General features: G+C 41.0%; 1 protein-coding gene and 1 long non-coding RNA gene across 5 annotated transcripts in view; both read right to left on the bottom strand.

Annotated features, from left to right (window-relative positions):
* The window catches only part of NHS (NHS actin remodeling regulator), a 239,617-nt gene that overhangs the window by 60,158 nt on the left and 158,499 nt on the right, over positions 1-20,960 (bottom strand). The window contains exon 1 of one of the 3 annotated variants that reach the window (XM_083734161.1): positions 4,394-4,539. The exons of the other annotated variants lie outside the window; for them this stretch is intronic. Coding sequence (XP_083590287.1) covers positions 4,394-4,427 — 34 coding nt within the window. The 5' untranslated portion in view covers positions 4,428-4,539. Of the gene's footprint in view, positions 1-4,393; positions 4,540-20,960 lie in introns of those variants that run through there. 3 annotated transcript variants of the gene reach the window in all.
* Positions 16,653-19,488, bottom strand: LOC310842599. Of its 2 annotated transcripts, none has more exons than XR_014563259.1 (2): positions 19,278-19,488; positions 16,653-16,920 (listed from the first exon to the last, which is right to left on the bottom strand). It is a non-coding gene; the product is annotated as an uncharacterized lncRNA (long non-coding RNA). The 2 variants fall into 2 exon arrangements; XR_014563260.1 differs by lacking the exon at positions 16,653-16,920 and adding an exon at positions 18,095-18,427.

The following is a 20,960-nucleotide window of genomic DNA, read 5'->3' as shown; positions in this document are numbered from 1 at the left end:
AAGGAAAACATTTGTTTCGATGTCTATGATTTCCCACCAGCAAAAACAATAACAAGAGATTTTCAGCACTCAGCTTTTATTTCCCCAACACTCTTTAGGATGGATCCAAATGTTTCATGCCTCAATGGGAGTCTTCCTCTAGCGCAGCAGTGAGGAACCTTTTTCTGAGAAAAGGTCATTGATTGAGGGTTAAAGTCAGTCAGGGCTGCAGCTGATCATGGGCAGAAACAGATCAGGTGGTGGGTGGAGCCACAGCCAAAAGTAGGTGGAGTTTTCAGCATCACATGACTGAATAGCCCTTCCTCTCTTGTCTATGCCACCCCATGCCTTCTCTACCTCTTCTCACCACATACAACAATCGAGGTGGTTGGTTGCCAGATGGGTGGTCAGGACATAGAGTGTGGACTGGCAGCATCCAGAGAGCCACAGAAAAGGATTCAGCCTGTGTGACAACTCTGGCCAAAGGGGAGACTAACCTGTCCTTCTCCTGGGCCCTAGGTAGCCTAGCCTTTGCCTTGCGCTATCCTCAATAGCAAGGTGGCTGGCTCAGAAAATGGTAGCAGAGAACCCATGTTCATACCTAACGTATTCAGCTAGGGACAGGGATAGGAGTAGCCCCATACTGAAGTGATCAGCTATCTCCAGAAGTGACTCTATGCTGCATTCCAAAGAGGATGTATCTGTGTTCTGTGATAAGTGACTTCCATGCCACAACTGTGAGCTCTGGAGTCCGATCCAATGAGAAGCATAGCACTGGTCAGCACAGAACACAGAATGCATTTTCTCAGGATTTTAATAACAGGTTATCTCACCTGTGAACAATCCCCTCCCCTGCTCTATGTCTGAAAAAGGAAAGCGAATATAGACAACACAGAGAAACCCTATTGACTTCCAATCCTTTTCCAAGGCCATCCCATCCCAATTTTGAAACGGAAATGGAAATGGAAGTGGCAAAACATTGTGACTGTCACACATGTTCTGTACAGAAGGCACAGCAACAGAAGTTTAATTGGGAATGGGTGGGAATCTCTTATGAGTATTCTCCTCCTTTGTAGAAGAACACTGTATGCAAACCACACATGAAATTATTGGGGGATTATAAAGGTTCTTTTTGCTTTCTGCAATTGTGTCAGAAAATGACTACTGTTTACCACCTGGTGCTATGAGGTCCTGTTTAGTGGGCCACCTATGGAAAAGTCCAGTTACAACACTGTAAAGCCAGAATAGTTCTTTTTAAGAAGCAAGAAAAAAAGTCATAGTCCAATTAAGGAAATAATAAACAATTAAGGAAATAATAAACATTCATTTGGTTTCTTGCTCTTGAAAGCAGAGCTTATGAATCAGAGTCTAGGACACTGAGCTGGCATCAAGAGTTGTTGAATGCTATTATTCAGATGATTCACCAGAACTTACAAAAGCATGCAGCTTGGCTGTCAAGGGGATCAACACCTGAGATCTGAGGTACCAACTCTTCTCATCTAAGGTGTCATCAAAGCTCAGAGCACATATGTGAAAAGATAACCTATAACCAAGGCAGATGGGGTTTGGCCTGATACTACTTTTGACTGTATTCCCCCCCCCCCCCATACGATGGGTTCAGAAAAGGTCAACCTGACACGAGTTGTAACCCCACTCTAAAAATCCCTTATGGCTGTACACATTCAGCTCCAAGGTACCAGGCACACTGTTTTCATCAAAGGCTGCTAAACCAGGTCAGTTTCAGGTCAGCAAGAGTGCGCCCTGGTAGTGCAGGCAGCACTGTCCATGGAAAAACACTCTAAGCTTAAAATGGCATAAATTTAAGGTTGAGCATAATGGTTTGTATGTGACTATGACTGCAATCCTATACACACTGACCTGGGAGTAAATTCCCACTGAATTTGACTTACTTCTGCTGAGACAGGCTTTGGATTGCACAGTAGATTGAATTTATTGTATTAAAAAAAAATCTCAAATCAATGAGACTATCAACATGTTTTAAAATTGAACATTTTCTGAATTAGACACAGCAGATTATATCTCAAGGCACAGGGGTTGTCTTGTATTTCCATAACCATGGAAGCAATTCCTGTGTTAATAAACAGGGGTGAGCTCAGAGGGTTGATTCATGCCATGGCTTAATTCCAAAGCTCACCACGCATTCGCCATTACATCTGAACCACAACTATGGTTTGCCCTCCAAACCATGATTGTAAACCATGGATCAACCCTGGTTTGAATGGCAAGCAGGTTCAGATGTAATGGCCATCTATAGCCCTAATCATGTGTTCAATTTTGGGCTTAAATAGGCAGGCATGCTAAACTCTGCCACCATACTCATTGGCACCTGCAGGTTGAAGGGCACCTTCAGCAGTGAGGAAGTCTCCTGTGCTTGTGGAGCCTCTCGTGTTTTGGAACCCTGGGAAATCAGGTTTCCAAACCAGAGGCTTCACTGCTTATCCTAACCTTCCTGCTGCAGGTGGGAACACGCAGAAGGTAACAGGGATAGGGCTGGGGCTGGTTCGCTTGTTCCCTCTTTGGAATGCCACAATAGGTCTTATAGCTTGCATCCATTGTGACCAGAATATTGTAATGCAAACCATTTTTCTTTTTAAAACCTCTAGCTATAGGGCTTGGTAGGTACAGCTCCTCTCCTTGTTGAGGCTAAGGACAAATTTTTACTTGTTGAATATTTCCCTTTGACAAAGTCATTAAAGAGGCAGGAAAACGTTCCAAGGCCACACATTAGGAATTCCGCTCAAGGGGTCTGAGAAGGACAGAAACAAGCAAATAAATTTTTGAACCTGCTGTACAGCCATACAACACAGGTTGCATTTTTAAAAGGTGACTCATTTAGCAATATCTGGGGAATGGCTTTCTTGAGGTGAAGTGGAAGGGGGAGCCATTTCTTTTTAGTAGCGTTATCTCAAGCAATAATATAAATGCCACTCCTAATATCACCTTGATTTTCCCCCCAAGTATCTATTAGTAAATCTAAATATCTATTAAATTTGTTTCACAGGGATGTTATTTTTAAAGTAGTAGATGAGTTCACAATTGAGCTGTTTTATATAAACATTTGTGAAATCCTTCAAATTAATTGAAGCAACTAGCCACTCTGTAAAATAATTTCAAAGGTGATGTGGGGCAGAGAATATTTTCAGTGGTACCCACCTTTTGGGACTCTCTGTCCAAGGAGAGTCACTAAGACACCTTCGTGCTTTACCTTCACCCAAAAGTGAAGACTTTGTGGTTGTTGTTTTAATCAGCAGAGCCTTTTCTAATTATTAATGCTGTTGTGGTTCTTTTGCCATATATTAAATGGATTTTATCTTTTAATGGAATGTTTTGTTAACTTTCTCATAGTGCTTTTTGAAATGCTCCGATTCTTTAAATTAAAAGTGACCAATGCTCAATAGATAAATGCATAATTATCATTTTTGTTCAAGAGTTTTGAATAGATTGCTGCATTAGTCAATCAATCAATCAATCAATCAATCAATCACTAATGACTTTCAGTTAAAACCAAGCTTGCCTTGAATGTACAAGTCAGCTACAAAGAAGCAATAGAGGTCCTCAGAATGTCTATATCATCTATCTATATCTATCTATCTATCATCTATCATCTATCTATCTATCTATCTATCTATCTATCTATCTATCTATCTATATCTATCTATCTATCTATCTATCATCTATCTATCTATCTCTATCATCTATCTATCTATCTATCTATCTATCTATCTATCTATCTATCTATCTATCTATCATCTATCATCTATAAAATAGGAGCATCTATTAAGTGAAAGTCACAACAGAAAGTTATATTTATTGCTGACTGGCTGAGAATATACAGCAACTTGCAAAAAGCAAAGTCGAAAAATGTGTTAAACTTTTTAACCACATTTATGCCTGTTGCTGATATATAAGTTACACTTTCTTTGTGTAACCCAAGGAGGTTCACCTGGTACTCACCTTTTTGGCATTGGGTGACCACCTTTTTATTCTTCCAGGTATTATAATGTTACAACACCCTCATGCTTTTGGTCCTGCTGTATAAATGTTTTGCTGCTGGTGATTTTTGTTTGTTTGTTTTATATTGAGGTTAATTTTATTCTGCTTTAATCTTTATGGTTTTTTATTTATTTATTGCTAACGTCTGCTCTCAAGCAGCAAATACATTTTGTAAACAAACAAACTGCTAGAATACACATTCCCACATCTTTACTTAGCAAATGAGTTTTGCATGGAGGAATTGGGGGGGGGGGGAGAGAGAGAAGAGAGAGAGAGAGAAAGAGAGAGAGAGAGAGAGAGAGAGAGAGAGAGAGAGCGTGCTTTATTATCTCCCGGTTACACAGAAACCCTGTCTACAAGGAAAAAGAGTATATTTATATATATAAATATATATATATACCTGCATTCTTCAGCAGACAGCAGCCCAGGGCCATTTTTGATCACTTTGTTGTGCTTCTTAAGAAAATCTCCCAATGCCCAACAGGCTTTGCCTCTCCTGCATACTGTTTTCTGGATCTCAGAGTCCCAGTGATATGTGCAAACTGACCTGCAGAAGTGAGGGGGAGACCAGAGGGTCGAGGGAAAATCCCTCCAGGAAACACGCATGGCACAGATTTTTTATGAACATCTGCACGCCCTCCAGCTTCCCCTTCTAGACAAGCACATGGTTCAGCCCAAGTACTGGGTCTTTCTAATCTCTTCACCGTCCGGCATAAATGGTAAATCAGAAGAGTGAACAGTAATCCTACTGCTCTCACTCTCTGTCGCATGGAGGTGCAGGGGGAGGGGAGGTTTAACTCTTTTGTGGCCTGAAAGAATCTCTGGAATCTCTCTCTGTGTGTGTGTGTGTGTGTGTGTGTGTGTGTTTTTAAAGATGTTGCTTAAATGACAGGCCTGGAAAGAATTACCCAGGTTCCCAAGAAGCACGAGAAAAGATAATTTACCTGAGAGAAGGAGACTAAAAGAAAAATTCAGAAGCTTCTGTCACTGTTTGTTTGAAAAGATTTATGCTCCACCTTTCCATAATAGATTTCTGCCATTAGTAAAAGCAAATAAAAAAGGGGGGGGGGGACATAAAATAGCATATTTCGAACAATTTGAAACAGCAGAGAATAAAATCACACCCTTCATGTGCACAAGTGCTTCTGACCCCTATGATTCACCCATGAGCAACAGTGGCCTGTTCCACGGAAACTGTGGGGCAATTACAATGCAAAACTTCTGTAATGTTCTGCGTGGGTTAAAATATGCAAACATATATTTTTTTTTCTGGAAGCAATTAACATGCACATCAGTGCTAAGTTTCTCCTTTTTCTGGAAGTATATTTTATGTCATGCAAAATATTGCTTAAAACTCAATAGTTATCATGAAAGGAAACATGGGGGGAAATGTGGTTTGAAAGACAGAGAGAAAATGGGGAAAGTACTGGCTCTTCCCACTTTGGGCCTTGGCCCCGCCCAACCGTGGCATGGAGCCAGGCTTCAAACCAATTGCCCCTGAGGGAATGAATGCAGCCCTGGGGTCAAGATTTCTCACTCCTGACCTAAATTTTCTTCCATCTCATTTCCTTTATTTCAAGATAGTGTTTCACACACAAACAAAAGCAACGTAACTGATCTTTATGATTCATCTCTCACCTCTGCTGTCAAGTAACTGGATTATGACATGCAGAAACAGTGTCGAGGGGCGAAGGCAGCAAATCAGACATGATTATTAAGTAAACAGAGAAACAGTGAAATAGGTACTATAGTAAGAAAAGCGCAATGAGGATCTGAATTCTCCTTTGTAAACGATAAGCACATGCAAAAAAAAAATGTTGTCTAAGCAAAAGCTGAGAGGTGCAACTTGGATTCATAACAGGAACTGAAGCATAGCAGAGGTTCTCTGATGCATTAAGACAGCCCAAGTCAACAGAAAGTCTGGCTGTAACAGAGGCAGCGGGCTTGGAGAACATGACCTAGATAAGATACTTCAGCCATCCAAACAAGAGGAACACAGCCATGCACAGTTTCCTAAAAGGCTTGTAATTGTAGCCCCCTCAGACTGCTCTTTCCCTTCCTCCTGTTTTTCTTACAAAGCTAAGTCAATGCAAGAGATGAAATCAAGGGAAACAAAGGCAGGGGGAGAGATTGCGTGCCTTCCAAAAGACTTTATTTAAACATCTATGAAAATCTAGAGTGGCTGCTTCCTAGTTGGAAGGCCTTGTTCAGTCGCCACAGGAAATTTTTACGCCCCCTTCCAAGCCCCCCACTTATTTTGGTGGTGGCAAATATATATATATATATATATATATATATATATATATATATAAAATAAAAGTAGTCACACATTGAAGTTGGTGGAGACCACCTCCTCCCCAATCATCAGATCGATTATTATATTGGTGAAGAGATGCTGATCATCTCTGCTGGATCACCAGGTAAAATAGTTTAGCTATCCCAGATGTAGAACGTACATCTAGATACATACAAGATACACACACGAAGTCCTCCTGCCCTGAATGTTATTTAGGCCTGGCTTCAGGATCTTTCTAGCCACTTCTCCATTTTTATTTTAAAAAAGAAGGCTCCCTCCCCCCAACAAAAGCCATGCTGAAGGAAGGAAAAGGTGCTTGACATTTTGTTTTCTTTAGGAAGTCATAATAATTTTTAAAAGGTTGAAATATCAACAAGTCTGCTTTCCCCTCAAAGTGACCTCAAATACCAAAGGAAACATACTTGCTCTCGGTGCCTGAACAAACCGCAGTGAATTAATTCCGTGTTGTTAATGGCAAGGATGCAATTGCTCTGCAGACAACCCATTCAGATGTGGGGGAAATAACTTGAGGAGTTGGACAACTCAGCGAGCTGGGGCCTGTCACTTTGATGGTCTCCCTCAATCTGCCGCACATTTGCACACATCTCAAAATTAACCAGCAGTTTGGATAGGATTGCATAAACAGACCTCCAGACTACTGGAGGAGGGAGAACCTCTTATTTCTTTTCAAATGCCAGAAGAGGCCAGTTTATGGAACTGTGTTTTTTTCACACTTTTCAGTATGTTTGCCAATCTGGAAGAGTCACAAGCGAATAAGCAATGAAAAATGAAAATGTGCAAAGTCACTCTCTCTCACCTCTCACAGGGATGAAGAAAAGAGGAGGAGAACCACGCCTGCCGCCCTGGAGCAACTTAAGAGGGCAGGTGCGATAAAAATGTAATAAGAATTATAGCAACGAATTATGGCATTTTGTTTCAAGCTTACACTTCTGTACCTGCAGGTTAAAACAGTCCGACCCAAAAATATTGTGGAGTCTATGAAGCAGATCCACCATATCAACTAGAGGTCAGACTCCTGACAGGATACAAGTCAGTTTTAATAGCCTTCTCTGCTTGCAAGTAGCCCTGAGTTTTGATGCATTATAGGAAGTGATAAGAGACACACGTGAAGCCATTATCATACTATACTTTCCCCTCTGTCCAACCCAACTATTATTACCCATGTCATAAATGTAAAATTTGAAGTGATAACTAGAGTAGCTGTAGGAGAGGATTTTCTCCAATGTTTGTATCAAGAGACATCTTGACTTTATACATACAGTCATACCTTGGTTGACAAACATCTTGCGAGTCAAATGTTTTGGCTCCCAAACGCCACAAACCTGGAAGTGAATGTTCTGGTTTGCGAACATTTTTTGGAACCTAAACGTCCATCGCTGCTTCCACTGCTTCTGATTGGCTGCAGGAGCTTCCTGCAGCCAATCAGAAGCCATGCCTTGGTTTCCAAACATTTTGCAAGTCAAACGGACTTCCAGAACAGATTCCGTTTGACTTCCGAGGTATGACTGTACATTCCAACAGTATGATGGATCACGTTTTAAGCTAATCTCTTGAGACCACTCTAATTAGCTCCTTCTGTAGATGAGAGATGCTTCCATTTCTCCTGATCATCATTCCAAAACAAATCTCCTGTACTTTTAATTATTCTTCACCTCTATCACTGGACAAGGAAGGCTATAGTGGAGATAAAGCTGTTGCTCAATAAATACTGGGATTTCAAATGGACTTTTCCTCCAGTTCACTTAGTTCTGAATTACACATGTATGTGCATCACTTGATACAGGACATCACTTGTCTCACCTTCTCTGTCCTTCACACTCATGGTCAGCAGTGTAGTGCTTCATTCATTTATATTGAATACATTTTTCTACTACAATGGTATAACGGCTAAATTGCATGAAAGTGTCTCAGTACAATGAGTTTGCCATTCACCAAATACAGGGTAAACAACACAGGCTGCTTGCAAAAGGAAAAGCAAGTACACTTTGCCCCCTTCCTTGTTAGTGTGTTATTGCAAAAAGTTTGCAAAGACCCTCCTTGCAATTTCCTTCTCCCCTCTTTATAAACATGTACTTTACGTATCAGAGAGCATTGCAATTGCCAACGGTCTGTGAAATCGATACAGTTATTTATTCCGCTGCATACGCTGTGTGTGGGTGTACGTGTACAAGACAAAGTTGTTGACTTACGGAATCGGGTTGAGTTTGTAATCCATGCAGAGAGCTCTGCTCTCCCTGGAGAAATCAGGATGTGAAGAAGCAAAGCTTTCTTCATTTTTGTTGATTCCTAAGTAGGCCAAATCACTTTGGAAGATAGCCAGGAGTTAATTTAATATTCATCTCTGACCTGTTTTATTCCTTCAAGGTTTCAGTATGAAGTTGGCTGAAAGCCTTTTTCTCTGTTTGCCTGAAAATGTATCACCATTAATGCTATCCCCCAAAGCACGGTCTGCAGTGCACACATAAATAATGAATTCAGAACTACTGCTGCTTTCTTGTTCCATCAGCATATTACTGCAGGACCTTGATAGTCGCTACTCAGGTAATAGTCGTGTGCATATGTTAACATAAAAGTTTGGGGCCTGCTCTTAATTTCACTTCTCCCCTCATTCCAGTTTATATGGCAGGTTGCAGGAGAATCTCTTCGGTTTCCTCAAGATGGTTCCTCAATCATATTTGTCGCACAGCACAGCAGATGAGCGTAGCTGGCGGTACCATAACCCTTCTGGTAGCCACAGATGCAAGTAGTGACTGGACATTCTCAGTTCTTAAGCAGAGCAGAGTTGGGTTTGCACTTATCAGTCAGAAAGAGCATTTGCAAAATGTAAAAAGGCGCTATTGCAATGTGGAAATGGAAAAAAGGTGACCATAATTTTGCACCCAAGATAAAGCACTTTTGGCAGGCCTTGTATCAAACAAATGGAATCCTTTGTAAAATCCTTGCTACTGTAATTGAATCATTTGTAATGTGCAATGCAGAAAGAATGCACATGCATTTGGACATTGATGTGCACAATCTTTCCTCCAATCTTCCTCGGTGGGAAGGAATTTTACACATAAAACATTTGCACATGCCCATAGATGTGTTGACCGCCTGTACGGCATTTAATGGGTCATAGGCATGGGCTGGCTATTGTAATACTGATTCCTCGTTTAATGTGGGTGTCATAGTCATATTATAATCATTTGTCATTTTAAAATAGCTTCATTACCTACAAAATTATCTTGGAAAGTTCTCAGAGCTTCTAAGGGCATCCGATCACTATTTCGCTGCCCATCACATTCACACCACAACTTATGGATAGTGAGTCTCAAAGATTGCTTTGCAATTTTTATAAGGTATATTACTATGGGTTGTTATGAGAAACAGGTATCAGCTATCATCTTATCACGTAACATTTGCAGTTCTAAACCAATGTGTTACTATGGCCACAACTCATTATTTTTAGTTTCAAAGCAGTGATCTCTTGGGAGTTCTTATGACAAGGGTGTACATGGACTACAGCACTGCTGCACATTTGTAATCAATCTCCAGAAGACAATTATAGCACTAGTTGTAGATGAACATGCTTTAGTGCAGGGATTCTCAAACTTTTGATCCCCAAGATCCACTTCAGGGGGCTGAAAATTAATGAGGCCCACCAGTTACCTCATGGCAACCAGTCACAAAACAATGGTGGATGGAGGCAGAGTCATAATCAGCTGGCAATTCTCTTGCCTGCTCTTGCCACACTGAACTTGTATTCCATTCTCTGCCCCTGCCAATTTATTTGATCCTTTCTTCCCTGTTCTTTTTACATTCACTTCTTCTATAACATATTTCTTCTCTCATCCCCTTTTTTCTATTCCCAGTATATTGTTCTAAAGTGAAATATTTAGTGTATTTCTCTTTATAAGTTCCTCCAACACCTCTTCTCACACCTTCCCCTCAGAGGAAGCAGAGTTCTTCTTTCTCACCCCCTCCTGACCACCTTTCCTTAGCAGTTGGGGAGCTGCTGGTGTTACCATTGGGCCAAACAAAAGGCTACAACAAGTGAGGAGGCACGGAATAGGCCTTGGTGCTGAGGCCCACCAGAAGGTGAAGTGAAGCTCACTGCTAGTTCCATCCCACTGTTTGAGAGATGCTGCTTTAGCGAGATTCTTACTCTATACTCGCTCCATCAATAAAAAGGGACAAACATTTACAGGATTTGCATAGGAGGAGGAAGAAAGACTTGTGGATTAGCAAATGTGAAAACTCAGTTGTGGTTCCAAGGGCAGACCTTCCAAGTGTCCCTGTTTTCCAGGGACAGTCTTGGATTTACAGAAGCCTTCCCTGTTTCCAATTTGATCCCAGAATGTCCCGCTTTTCCTTAGGACGTCCCTATTTTCATTGGAGAAATGCTGGAGGGTATGCAATGGCAGACTCAAATGTTGAGCAAGCTGACTTCCACTTGTATAACACGCTAGTACAGGTGGAAATCTGTTCTGCTTGTGCATGGCTGGTGTTGTGGTGTGTGTGTGTGTGTGTGTGTGTGTTTGTGTCTAGATAGACAGACACACACACACACAAAACAAACAACAACAATGCAGCCACATTTTTATTGAAACTCTTGTGATTGTCTATTCCTGCCAGAGCATCACGGAGCTGACTCAAAGCAGCTCAACACAGCTGGTCTGATCCATCAGCTGTAGACAAGCTGTTCCAGTGTGTGAAGCAAACTGCTGCTTGTCTGCCAATAAAATACTGTTTGGTTCATTCTTACACGAGTGCTTGGATTTACAGCCCAGCCTGTCGAGCCTGAAGCGGAACAGCCGCTGCACCAAGAGGGGTGTAAAACTTTATTCCATCCATTCAACATGGCCTTAGCATCTGATCTTCAGGAAGCAGGACAACACAGCCTTCAACATTTAAAAAAAGAGACATGGATGTAACAGATTTGTCTAAGCCCCATTTTATTTTTCTCTGATTGAAAGGGAATTCCCACTTGACTTGCAGCCAAATCTTCTTGGCCTGAGGCCATCTTCAGGCCATGTAAGCCAGAACAGACCTAGAATCTACTCTTGAAAGGGTGTTAGTGCTTGAATAAATGGCATCCTTCCCAATGAAGTCAGCACTGTTCCACCAGTATGTGAGAGCAGTCTGACACCTATTTTCTTGGTGGGATGTGTTAGATCTTTGACCTGTTTGTAAATCTCAAGGATATGGCTACTTGGTGCCCCAGTTCCACAGAGTCACCACAAGTCCCCAGCTCCACAGAGGTGTTGCTGCTTTAATAAAAAATATCATTTCCAAAGACTTCATATAACACAATGTATAACAAAAAAATAAACCCAAGGAAAAGTCAAGGAAGAGCATACAAACATAATGTAGTACACTAATTTCTATGCAGAGAATGCTGTTTATAAACTGCTTATAGGGCTTTTTGTTTTGTTTTGTTCTAGTAAGTGTGTGTAAATCCTCCTAAATAAAATAGATGTCATCATGGTTCTATCTATTTTTCTTCAGGATAGGGTGGCCCAATGCAAAAATAAAATGAAATAAAATAATTCTACACCTTTAACAGAAGAGTATATTTCGGCAGGTGGAGCAACTCCCTTCTATCCTGTCTTGGAATTCCTCCTCTACGGAGTAGTCAGTATTACGTACCCAGTGAGCACCCTCAGCCCTGGTCAGCTCATTTTGGGGAGAGGTGTTTCCCTCCATGTTTAAGTTTGCTTCTCTTCATTTTGGGTCTGGATGCAAAGGTCACCCTTGTACCTAACCCTAGCGACAGTAAAATATTTTATTTTTCTCCCATCTATGTTTATGGCTAGCTCCCACTTCTGCCTTTGGGAATGCTTAAAAATAGGTAGTTAGAAAGATAAAAGCCAGAGTGGAGTTGTGTGTGTGATCCAGAAGCAAGAAGCAGCAGGTTGGGTAGCTGGGAGAGACAGAGCCATGCCTGATTCCTGTTTGGATCCAAGGCTGTGGCTATGAGAGAAGCAAGTCCCTCTTGGAGTGTGAATGCTGTGAGCCCCTCCATGTCAGGCTCACGTTCTATATAAGCATAAATAACCATATATCATAAAGACACCACAGTATTTATTGTCCCTCATTATGAGGAAAGCAAACCCTGGGTTAAGGGCCTGGCACGCTCAGCGTTTGGGGTGGCATGCAACAGTACCATCACAGAAAGTCAAAGTATTTGACAGGTACAACACAGCTACAATATTTGTGCTTCAGTAGCATCTAAAATGGCTTTAATTAGGAACAAGAAGGAAAGAAGGAAGAAGAATCCGAGAACAGTGGGACCGAAAGTTCATCAAGGACTGGACCAAATTTGTAAATTATTTGAAAGACAATTGTATTCCATCAAATACATTGACAGGATTGCAAGAAGTTTTGTAAGGAAAGGTACAAAAACCACTGCAGATAAGAATAAGAATGTATGATATTTTAATGTTTTTGATTTTAAAACAATGGTTAAATAGTGAAAATGCAGAAATTTGAAATGAAAGATAGGAAATCATAAGGAAGGGTTGAAGGAAGTCAGGGCCCTAAAAAGCCAAAATGTGTAATATGAGGAGACATTGCAATGGAAAGTATTATTGTAAAACTAATAAAAATAATACAGAAAAAAGAAAGAAGGAAAGAAAATAGTCACAGTTATGTTAAAACAGCAACTGCTTAACCTCTCCTGAGGTGAAGAGGTCAAATGATAAGGCTCTGGATGAGGACTCAAAGGAGCGGAAAACAGAGTCCATAGAAATTAACTCCAAATCTCCTTATGCCGATTAATTTACATTAATTTGAAAGTAGCTTTTTCACATAGTTTTGTGGGGCATAATGCAAGACAGTAGACATACAATCTTTTTTGGGGGGCGGGTTTACAAATTATTTGTATTATGTAGTTACCCAATGATTTTACGGTTGTTGTTTTTCTGAAAAGCCGTCAGTGAGGGAGGCACAGTCATGGATTTATCTACCACCTCCTGACCAGGCCTCAGGAAAAGATTGTGCTGATTGGAAAACTAAGTCAAGTGAATTAACCCATGTTGGATTTGGCATAAGCTAGAAAATCCTTCAAATATGATTACAAGCCTCCCCCCGCCCCTTATTTTAAATCCATGTTAGGTTTCCCAATACAGTCACGGAAGATTTGTTTTGCTTCAGACATTAAATTGGCTGTAGGTTAACATCCCTCGCAAAAGGCTCCTCTCTCATATCCAGAAACAACTTTTTTTTTTTTTTAAAAAAAGACACTTCGTTCAAATGCTGTGGTGGCCTTGACAGAAACAGCGGAAATTCTTTTGCAATCTTGGGGAAGGACTAAAGCTCAGTGTCAGGGCACAGGCATGATAATACAGAATATTCCAGCTTCACTCCTCAGCACCTCCAGTTACGTCTGGGAAGGTCTCCTGCCTAACACCCTGGAAAATTACTGCCATTCAGTGTTGACAATAAAGAGCTGGGTGGAACAATGGTTTGACTCTTCCTACGTTCCTCTCCTTAAACTCAAGGTACAAGGTTGTGTGGTGCCAAGGTTCCCATCGGCTAATTACTGCTCCCATTATCTCGTCTCTTTGGCTGGACTCCATCCAAACCAAACACCGCCGTGTGACTCTGCTCAGTGTCATGTGACTCCAAGCTTTAAGGGTCCAGCAAAATAATACAGGAAGCAGGGGTGCCAAAGAGTTCAGTCAGAAACAGAAATGGGAGCGGAAATTGCCACAATTTGCATGTCTGCCCGAGGTCAGGAACACAAATCACGCAATCACAAATCACGCAATCACAAATCACAGCGGTATTTTTCATTGTGTCCTTAGTCTGCATGCACAGCATAAATAATTGTTATTTTCTGCATGGCTTTTGATGTTTCTCTTCCACTGAGATGCACTGAAGTTAATTACATAATGAAATGAATGATTCGTTACACTACATTTTGGCTATAGTGAATAGTGAGGTGAATGACATAGATTTTAGCAGAAGCCGAAGAGTAGTGGAATGGAAACAGCGCTGATTGCAAGGAAGGGACAGAAATCGCTAGCTGCTTACATCCCTAGCAGGAAGTAACTAGTCAACTAACGCAGATAAAAAGGTTCGGCAATAATCAGGTGACATATTTTCCTACTCTGATCTTTCTTAGGTGTGTTCCTCCTTAGTAGCACATTAACCCAGCCCTGATTTTCACATGAAATTTTGTACTCAGTTCAAAATATCAGCACCTCAGAGGCAAAGCTAGATGTGATACTCTCCATGCCTTATCCAGATTGGGATCATAGTTGGAAGTGACAGAGCTTTAGCTCTTTGCCCATTGCCCTGCTGTAGTCTTGATCCAGATCATGCTCTAGCCACTCAATTTTGTTGCCTTTTTTCTCCACTGTTGGTCTTTCAATCAGATCTGTGTGCATGCAAATGTACTTGCACACATACAGTGTGTTTGGGGCAGTCCTTGGTTTAGCTGCTTGGTTCTGGAACCATTACATGTTATTTGAGTGTCACTGGCAGACAAGGAGTCCAATTGCATTAATATCTCATGTCAGGTTCTGCATTTCTGGGTTCTGGTTCTTCACAATAGAGCCGGAGCATTCTATAATCCATGATGTCAATGCAACAAGCAAACAAAACAATGCTGCAAGTGTAAGAAGAGGGTACAATTGTCAGATTTATTTCTGGGAGGGGATCCTGTGCTCTTTAAAAGCTTCATGACTGGAGGAAATTCATCACGTCAAGCTTTTACGTGACTGCTGTGCAAAGTTTGCCTTGCAACCTAAGTACCAGCACATGGTTACGATTCAAACTAATCTACAGCTGCGTATCTGTACAGATATATTGTGAAGTACATGACTTAAGAGAAAGTATGGAAAATTTGTGCCATAAGTACTACCGTTACATGTCCATTTAAAATATGCTCTTTTTTCTATATACCATAGTGCTAAAGTTAGCAAGTCAATGTTCTGCTCACATGGCAAGGGGTGCTGGCCTATTAAGAAAACTAAATGATAAAACAAACGTCTGGCAATGCTTCAGATCAAATACCAAAAACCTTGAACTGCCACTATTCATTGGAGACTCAAAGCTCTGAACATGGAGGCCTACCCATATTTTTTACATTATGAAGCAGATGGAAGCTGTAATCCTCTCTACAGCACAATGGTGCTCCCCCACCCCCGCCCCACCAACAGTAGCAGATGACAGGCTCATTTCCACAAAATGTTTTCTGCTTCTGTCCAACAGACAAACAATCTTCAGATAGAAAGGAAATGAACTGAGCAGCCTACAGATGCAGCGTAGAGGAAAGAAGCAACCAAATTATTACAAAACCTAGAACTCCTACACTGGTCTGATGATTGGCATCTAGAGGCAGTTTGGTGTTAACCAAGGTGCTAATCATGCTGTTGCAGAAAAACCTGGGTTTTACAAACTTCGTTGCGCACAGATCTTGAAACTGCCTAGGCAAAGTCAAAGTTGGTGTTGTATCCATCTCTGCATCTTTGTCCACTAGACCAAGTTCAAATATAGACAATTTATTAAGACAAAAACCCATCCTTCCCCAACTTGGTGCTCTCAGCTGTTTTGGTCTACAAGCTCACTTGACCAAAGGTCAAGATGGTGGGGGCTTAAAACATCTGCAGTGCATCAGGTTAGTGAAGGCTGGTGAAGCAAAAACATTCTAAACATGGTGGATGTGATTCAAGCATCTCTTCTCTGTGCTGAAAACAAATGCCTTGGAATGCAGCAAATGTCTATTCAAATAATTTCCAATGCAGCTGGAATGTTAATATTCCATCTGAATATTACCCTGCTAGATGAAGCTTACTTTAGAGTCTGATTCACAACACTAGCTGTTGCATAGTGACTGACTACTCATCTCCAAGAAGGCCCTATGCCAGTGCAGATGTCTATGTTGAGACATAGGGTAGGTCTTTCACATCAGCGTGAGACTACAGAGCAGCCACAAGCAAATCTGAGAAGATTACTGTTATGCAGACCCAACCTTGTCTATCCACAGCTCTGTAGGATAGACAGGCAGCAAAGCTTTGGAATACGGGAGGCTGGAAACCACAGGAGGAGAGAGAGCTCATGTTCTGCTCCCTTGTTTCCCATAGGCATCACTACAGCGTTTTGGCCACATGAATTGGCCTCTACAATGAGAGGCACTCCAATACTGCATTGCTGATGAGGGCTTGCTTTAAAATGCAAACAACAAGCTTTGGAGAGGTAGTTTTTCTTGAGGCCAGGTATGCAGAGAATGTATTAAATCTTCCCTACCCCCAACCGTCCTCCACCTTTGCAAGGCTGTGCAGGCTTCCTTCCTCACAGCTACTTACATCATTTTAAAATGCCATTAGTTTCATTAATGCAATTGACTTCATGGCTCTAGTTTGGTCTTAGGTTTTTGTTTATTTCTTCCTTCCTTTCAGTACTCCAAATATTCTCTAAATCTTACCCTTTATTAATTTCTAACTGTCCCTAACTCTAGCAGTTATGGGTGCCCTTGCACCTCCAAACTCCGTTACCCAGATCTGTAACAAATTGTATTCATTTTCGCTCTATTTCTTCTATCGACTTCTGAGAAAGCAGCAACTCTGTTTATTCCGTAATGTGTTGACAGCCGTTTTAAGGCTACTTTAGAATCTGGAGCAGACCTTTAAAAATAACCATCAGACATAGAGACATTAAAAATGTATAGCAGAGAGAGAGAGAGAGCATGAGAGCAACATTTGCTTTTAGTTTTCTTGTTCAAACTACATATTAGACAGCAAGGGAAGAGTTTTCGGCGAGCTAGCAGATTTAAATATCTCCAGAAATTAAATAAATAACTAATCAAAGTCTAATTTAGGGGACAGGGGAAGAAACAATTTCTCACACTTTAATTTTGGAAGGTGAACATTAGCATCTGCTATAGGCTACAATATACATTTCACTACAGTCCATACCTCGGGTTACAGGCGCTTCAGGTTGTGTGTTTTCTGGTTGCGCACTGCACCAAACCCAGAAGTACCGGAATGGGTTACTTCCGGGTTTTGGCGGTTGTGCATGCGCAGAAGCACCGAATCACGACCCGTGCATGCGCAGATGCGGTGTTGTGGGTTGTGAATGTGCCCCCTGCATGGATCACCTTTGCAACCTGAGCATCCACTATATACTTTATGCACATTAAATGTTAACCCTTCATGTCAGAAAGGGCATTGGTATCCCCATGCTACTTTAAACATTGGAAGGTAGAAATCCTAATTGGACCCCATTGTGTGATTCAGGATATTTTTGTGAACCAAAGCATTTGACCTATGCTATGTCATGCTGAAGAGAGGCCCCCTCTATTGGGCAAACGCATCCACCTTCAATTCCAACAAAGAGCAGATAGCTTTATATGTGAAATATAAAAAGCTTCTATGGAAACAGCGTGTTTCAAACTCTGTTGGCCTTATTATTATTATTATTATTATTATTATTATTATTATTACCTCAAACATGCTGTATTTTCTATCATCAATCACCTTTTCAGGGAACTTCTCTTGTACTTCGAGCTTAACACTAAGCAAAAGTGTCAAGAAGAAGGGATGTGTCCTATTAAAGTTCCTACAAAACTAAATAGGCTATGTGGTATATAGTCATGAAAACTTCCCTGCAGGAAAGGCCCACTCTTGTCTCTTGTTTTGCTAACCACACATCTCTCTCTCTCTCTCTCTCTCTCTCTCTCTCTCTCTCTCTCTCACACACACATACACACCCACCCACCCACCCACACCCATACCACAACACGATTGCTTCTTTTTAAAACTGAAAAACCCTTAATGAGGACTCGACTCTCTGATCATACCAGCTGCCTTTTCCACCCTTGTTCAGCTCTACAATATCCTTTAATGCCATGATCAGAACTGTATACAGTATTCCAAGAGTGGTTTCACCATAGATTTACAGTTGCAAGTTTTATTTTTCCATCCCTTTCCAGATAATCTGTAGCACGGAAATTGCCCTTTCCAACATTCCAGAGATGCATTGTAGCATTTAGAAAGATTTTCACACGGGAGAGTATTCAAAGATAAGATTCCCCTCAAGTATCTCTGAGCTGGTAGGATCCCGATAGGACTGTCCTGTGGGCTTTGCTGAATGTGTGTATCACACCTCAGACAGACAAACTTCGTCTGCTCTCTGCAAGCACAAGCCAGAATAAATGAGTCACAATTAAATCCCATTCAGATCAATGGTTCAATATTAGGTGCTTGATGAAGGACTGATATGGTATGCAGTATCCCTTAAATCTCTCTTTGCACTTGACTGGGGCTGCTATGAATTTCACCCTTCAAGTGAGGATAGAGGTGGCAATCGTGTTTATGCAATTAAGTTCCATGCCTATGAATCACAGAAGCATCATCCAATGGCTAAGGAAACTCTTTGTCGTGCACACAATTTTGTTATATTAATCTAGAACCATGTAATCTTCCCCAAAGAACAAGATTAAAATAGTTTATGAAATGCAGAATGTATCATCACTTTTGAAGTTTATTTTATCTAGCAAGTTTGGGGTTGTTGTTGTTGTAGTTGTCCTTGACTGAACTGCGTAATCTTCTCCTTTTGGCTTTACTTTGTACATCTTCAGTTCTATCAAGATTTACTAAAAGCTTAGAAAGCCAGACACCGCCATAACATGTTGGGAAAGTTGTCAAAACAAATAAAGGCAAACAAGAAAGCAACATGCTTCAGAAGAGACTTATTTAGGGTGAGAACAGATTTACAAAGAAGTGCAGCAGGAAGCTACAAAATCTCCCCTGCTTCTCAAATATAGCTCAGACAAACAACAGATGTCCTTGCACTATATTCAGGGTTGGATCCAGACATAGTCAGGCTTAGAGCACACCCACGGAAATCAAAAGGACTAACAATTCTCCTTCATTTCAATGGGTCCACTCTAAGAATCCAAACCACTACCTCCCCCCCAAAATCACAGAGTTTGAGTCCCTATCATAAAATGGCTAATAAATGGCAGAAAGATTATTCTCACCTTATACTCCAACAATCCAACACCTTACACTCCAACAAGCCAACAATTCCATTTCCGTGACATCATTTCCTGCTCCACCCACATATCAGAACATGGCTTCCTGGTACTACAGAAGAGCCATTAACAGGACAATCCTATGCATGTTTACTCAGAAGTAAAATCCCACTGTGTGTAATAAAGTGTCCACAGGAATGTGGTCTTAGCTGTAGTATTTAATTCCCCCACTGTTATATTGGCTCTTCAATCATCCAAACTTATATTGACTTTTCTACCTCATTTTGTGAAATAAGCACAGCAATCCAAGTCTATATTTCAAATATCAACGCAGCTAATAACTTGGGAATTCTGAATAGCTTCTCACATATAGACATGCATGGAATACAGGGGATCATTACAGGGGGTAGCTTGGGTACAGATAAGGACTTCAAAAAATGATAGTTTTCAAAAGGCATTGCAATGGAGCAGGTGCTTCCAGCTGTATAACAGAAAAGTAATTGTAAGATTGGTTTTGGCCTACAGGCTCTTTTTATGGCTATGTCCATAAAATCTTTCTAGTAGTCTGTACTTAACTGTATGAACACACAATGGGGTCTTTCATTAACTGTTCTCTCTATGGAAAGTCAGGTCAATGGAGTAAATGATACCTTAATGTTTCTCTTTCAAAGTCAGAATGACTCGAAAAGCAGACTACTTATGATGCCTCTGAGCAGCCTCCTAGGACTCTATTCCTTTGGTCCATACTAAACTTCTGATTTACAAAATGATAAATATTCAGCCAACTGGAAAAAGACAGGGGGAAGCACAGATTGGTTAAACTCTCCTAGGAAACAATAGAACCAAATGCAATTTTTGTTTCAAAGCCATAACATGAAGTATTGTAAACCGCTTTACAATAAAAATCTCCATCTTTGCATGCAACTTTCCTATTAAAATAAGTAGAATGTGCCTGTATGGGTAAGACACTCTGTGGTGGCAAGCTTTAAGATGACTATACAGTGGTACCTCGAGTTACATACACTTCAGGTTACATACGCTTCAGGTTACAGACTCCGCTAACCCAGAAATAGTGCTTCAGGTTAAGAACTTTGCTTCAGGATGAGAACAGAAATCGTGCTCCGGCGGCACGGCAGCAGCAGGAGGCCCCATTAGCTAAAGTGGTGTTTCAGGTTAAGAACAGTTTCAGGTTAAGTACGGACCTCTGGAACGAATTAAGTACTTAACCCGAGGTACCACTGTATTAGGCATTTTCCCTAACTGAAACAGTAACTGGTAGGATTGTCACCTGGTTAAGAAAATCATGTTGGTCTAATAAACTGAGTGAACATTGTAGCTCCAATAAGTAGGCAACGGAACAAGTTCCTTGAGAAGATGTGAAGTTGTCTTCTTTGCTTGGTTATGAAGGCCAACAAACTCAAGTTAAAGCTGGTCCGGTTTTAAAGCCTCACACCAGCAAACATTAAGCGATGTCACACATGATGATCTCTGGAAGCAAAAGTGATGGTTACACTTCTCAACCCCAGGGGAAGAGGGTGGGCGATAGAGACTGTCCCATGAATATGACCTATTTGCTTTAAAAGAAAGTTAAACTCTGACCTACTTTTTGAAAACATCCTCACTCTTAACAGCTCTTGCTTTGCTCATTTTCTTTTCTTGCTTCCCTTTCTTTCCCCCACGAGCCTTCTC

This window comes from Podarcis gaigeae (genome assembly GCF_964106915.1).
Source record: "Podarcis gaigeae genome assembly, chromosome: 4".
NCBI lineage: Eukaryota > Metazoa > Chordata > Lepidosauria > Squamata > Lacertidae > Podarcis > Podarcis gaigeae.
Note: the sequence above shows the minus strand (reverse complement) of the source record. Positions and strands in the feature narration are given on the sequence as shown.